Source organism: Tenrec ecaudatus, chromosome 4, assembly GCF_050624435.1.
Source record: "Tenrec ecaudatus isolate mTenEca1 chromosome 4, mTenEca1.hap1, whole genome shotgun sequence".
Lineage (NCBI taxonomy): Eukaryota > Metazoa > Chordata > Mammalia > Afrosoricida > Tenrecidae > Tenrec > Tenrec ecaudatus.
This window is the reverse complement of record NC_134533.1, coordinates 142,486,339-142,489,061: the sequence shown is the minus strand read 5'-3', so window position 1 is coordinate 142,489,061 and position 2,723 is coordinate 142,486,339. Positions and strand designations below refer to the sequence as shown.

Below are 2,723 nucleotides of genomic sequence, written 5' to 3'. Positions count from 1 at the left end.
CTATTTGGTGCCTGGACCCAGGGCCCTAGTCACAGACTCCTCTGGGCCTTGAACCACGTCCCGGTAGGTCCTGGGACAGTGCTTGCGGTAGAGATTCTCCACTAGTGTGTTGCTTCCTTTCACCACGACCTTCCTGCCCCGGTTCATGTAGTTCCACAGATGCAGGGCATAGGAGTTATTGAAGCTCGGGTCTGTGTCCCAGACTTCATAATAGCGCCTCCACTCAGAGTAAGAGATGGGGTAAAATCTCTGGGGGTGTAGGAAGGACAAATTCAGACACCTGAGGTCACTCACCTCCTGGAAATTTTGGAGTTTGCACCACACCCTGAGCATCCTTGTCATCAGAAGGGGGCCCTGGTTGCCCCAGATGTCTGAATTGTAGTGTTCTACAAAGTTTTCCATGCATGCCCACAGGAAGGGATGGTGGGGGAGAAACCCAAACACCCCATTACTAGAGTCCCGAGAGCCCTGCGCAGCCAAAAAGTTCTCCTCGGGGATAGGCCTGATAGAGATGACATCGGTGTCCATGTAGATGCCTCCATATTTCCAGATGATGGCCAGGCGGGCCGCGTCTGAGCTGACATGGAGCCAGTTGCTCTCTGCACTGACGTTGACCTGCAAGATCAGGAACAAATAAGCCAGGGCAGCAGGCAGGCCAAGGGAGGCGACTTGAGAAAGGCAGGCCAGCTCCCCAAAACTCTTCTTTCAAGAGCCCGGTTTTGCAAATTCACCACACTTACCTCCATCCCAAAAAGCTACCTTTAAGTTAGACCGCTCACAGGCATTAGTGTTGGTGGGAACCTTTCTATTGCCATTTAAGATGATATAATATTGGAAAATGACTAGAGAAGTAGAAAGGTAAAGAAGAATCCTTTATATTATTGTCTTTGTATTATTGTTGTTGTTGTTGTTGTTGTTTTCTTGGTTGTTTCGTGTTTTGTTGTCATTGCTTCTGTGAGGTCTCCCCGTCTAGTAAGCACAGAAGGAGTAGACACAGAGACAGTAACTGATGCAAAGATTTATCCAGAAGGGGACGAGGGGGACGAGGGGACCTGGGGAGGGATCAGTGGATGGGGCAGGGAAGGACGGGGGGAGGGCATAATGATCAACGTTTGGAAAAGAATCATCACATCCTATTCAACTATTGAGAAGCTCTCCAGCAACATCAACAAGTGTTTCAAGCTCTTTATATCTACACAATCCTCCAAGATCAAGGCCACTATTGTGTTCATTTTTCCACGAGAAAGACTAGAAAGACTAAGAAGCTGAGTAGGCTGTCCATGGCAAGAGAGGAGAAGCAGGGTTTGAACTCAGGGAGTCTGGATATGGTTGGTAAGATGGGAGTGGGGACTGCAGGGAGATGACAATGAAAGAGATTTCCGCTATCCTCCAGATTTCCTAAATCTCCAGAACATAATCTTTTAAGGGGATCATTGTTCATTTTACAGAAAGACAGAATGTCCACATTCATTTCCTATCAGGCCTATGATCTTAGGAAACATCCCCTTGGGATGGACCTGATTTAGTCGCCTAAACGTGTGAATGTGATCGGTTGCAGGTTTGAACTTCCGGAAATAGAAGTTTCAGATATTGTTTCTAAGTCCCAGAATGCTTGCTGGTAAATGATGCCTCTTCTATCCAACACAGAAGCATAGTGAAGAAGAAACCCGCGTGCTATATGGAACTAGCATTACACATTTGGCATTCTCCGTGTCCTTGTGGGGGGAAATGTAAATGATAGTAGCAACTTTAAAAACAAAAATAATCTATGCTCTAAAATAAATAAGACTGAAGGCAGAAGACTCTGGGCAGGTAAAAGAAGGCTGGGTTGCCTCTCCCGCGGTTACTCAATTCAAGACTCAGCATGGTGTAAAGAGGAGGAGGCAAGAGTTGAAAGTACGGGGTGCTGGGTCCACTTCTGACACCGAGTCCCTTACCCTCGATCTACCCATCTGTAAAGCGAGTAAATTGAACTTGTTGCCTGTGCGCCTCCCAATACTGACGTTCAAAAAGGCCCTAAACACTTACGTGAGTGTACCATGAAAGCAGTGGTGTGTCTTCAAACAGCCTTTTCATCTCCAGAGGGAAGAGGAAAACATTGTCTAAGGCCGAGAGGAGGGAAAAGGCTGGGTACGTGGCATTTGTGGACAGCTGTGTGGAGTCATTGAGCGCCTTCATAAGGAACACCACAGGCTGCTCCGGATAAGTCCTGGCAGCGGACTCCACGGCACAGGAGACCAGCGGGGGCGGCTCCATCCTCTCTGAGGTCTCCAGGAACACTATGCTGTGGTGGTGCGTCAGGAGGCCTTCCAGCCCCTCTTGGGATCGGTAGGTAGGAAGGCAGGAGAAGAAGCAGCTGGACTTGAGGGTCAACAGGTAGAGGAAGCCACAGGCAAGCAGGAAGAAGACCCACAGGGAGAAATGGAGCTCCTTCAGCATGTCCTCGTCTCTCCTCCAGCCCGCACCTTCAAATCAATACAATTCATTGAAAAGCAACATTTACAAACCTTGGTAAAGAGAGCACAGAAGAAAATGATACATCAATAGAACTTATACACATACATTGAGAAGGCACTAAATAAAATGTGATCAAGTCAAGTCTCGCAGTTTTTAAAAAAAATTCATGATAATCCTGTCCCAGGATTTCAAGAATGTTCAACACAGGAAAATAATTCATTGGATCGTACTATTTTTTATTACTTACTGGTAGATTATACTACCTA

At 47.0% G+C, this 2,723-nt stretch overlaps 1 protein-coding gene across 1 annotated transcript; it reads right to left on the bottom strand.

Moving 5' to 3' along the window:
- A4GNT (alpha-1,4-N-acetylglucosaminyltransferase) lies at window positions 1-2,439 on the bottom strand. Its single transcript, XM_075548843.1, has 2 exons — window positions 2,029-2,439; window positions 1-615 (listed from the first exon to the last, which is right to left on the bottom strand). Exons 1-2 carry the CDS (start codon window positions 2,437-2,439, stop codon window positions 1-3), a joined length of 1,026 nt encoding a protein of 341 aa, XP_075404958.1.
- Between the last annotated feature and the right edge of the window lie 284 nt (window positions 2,440-2,723).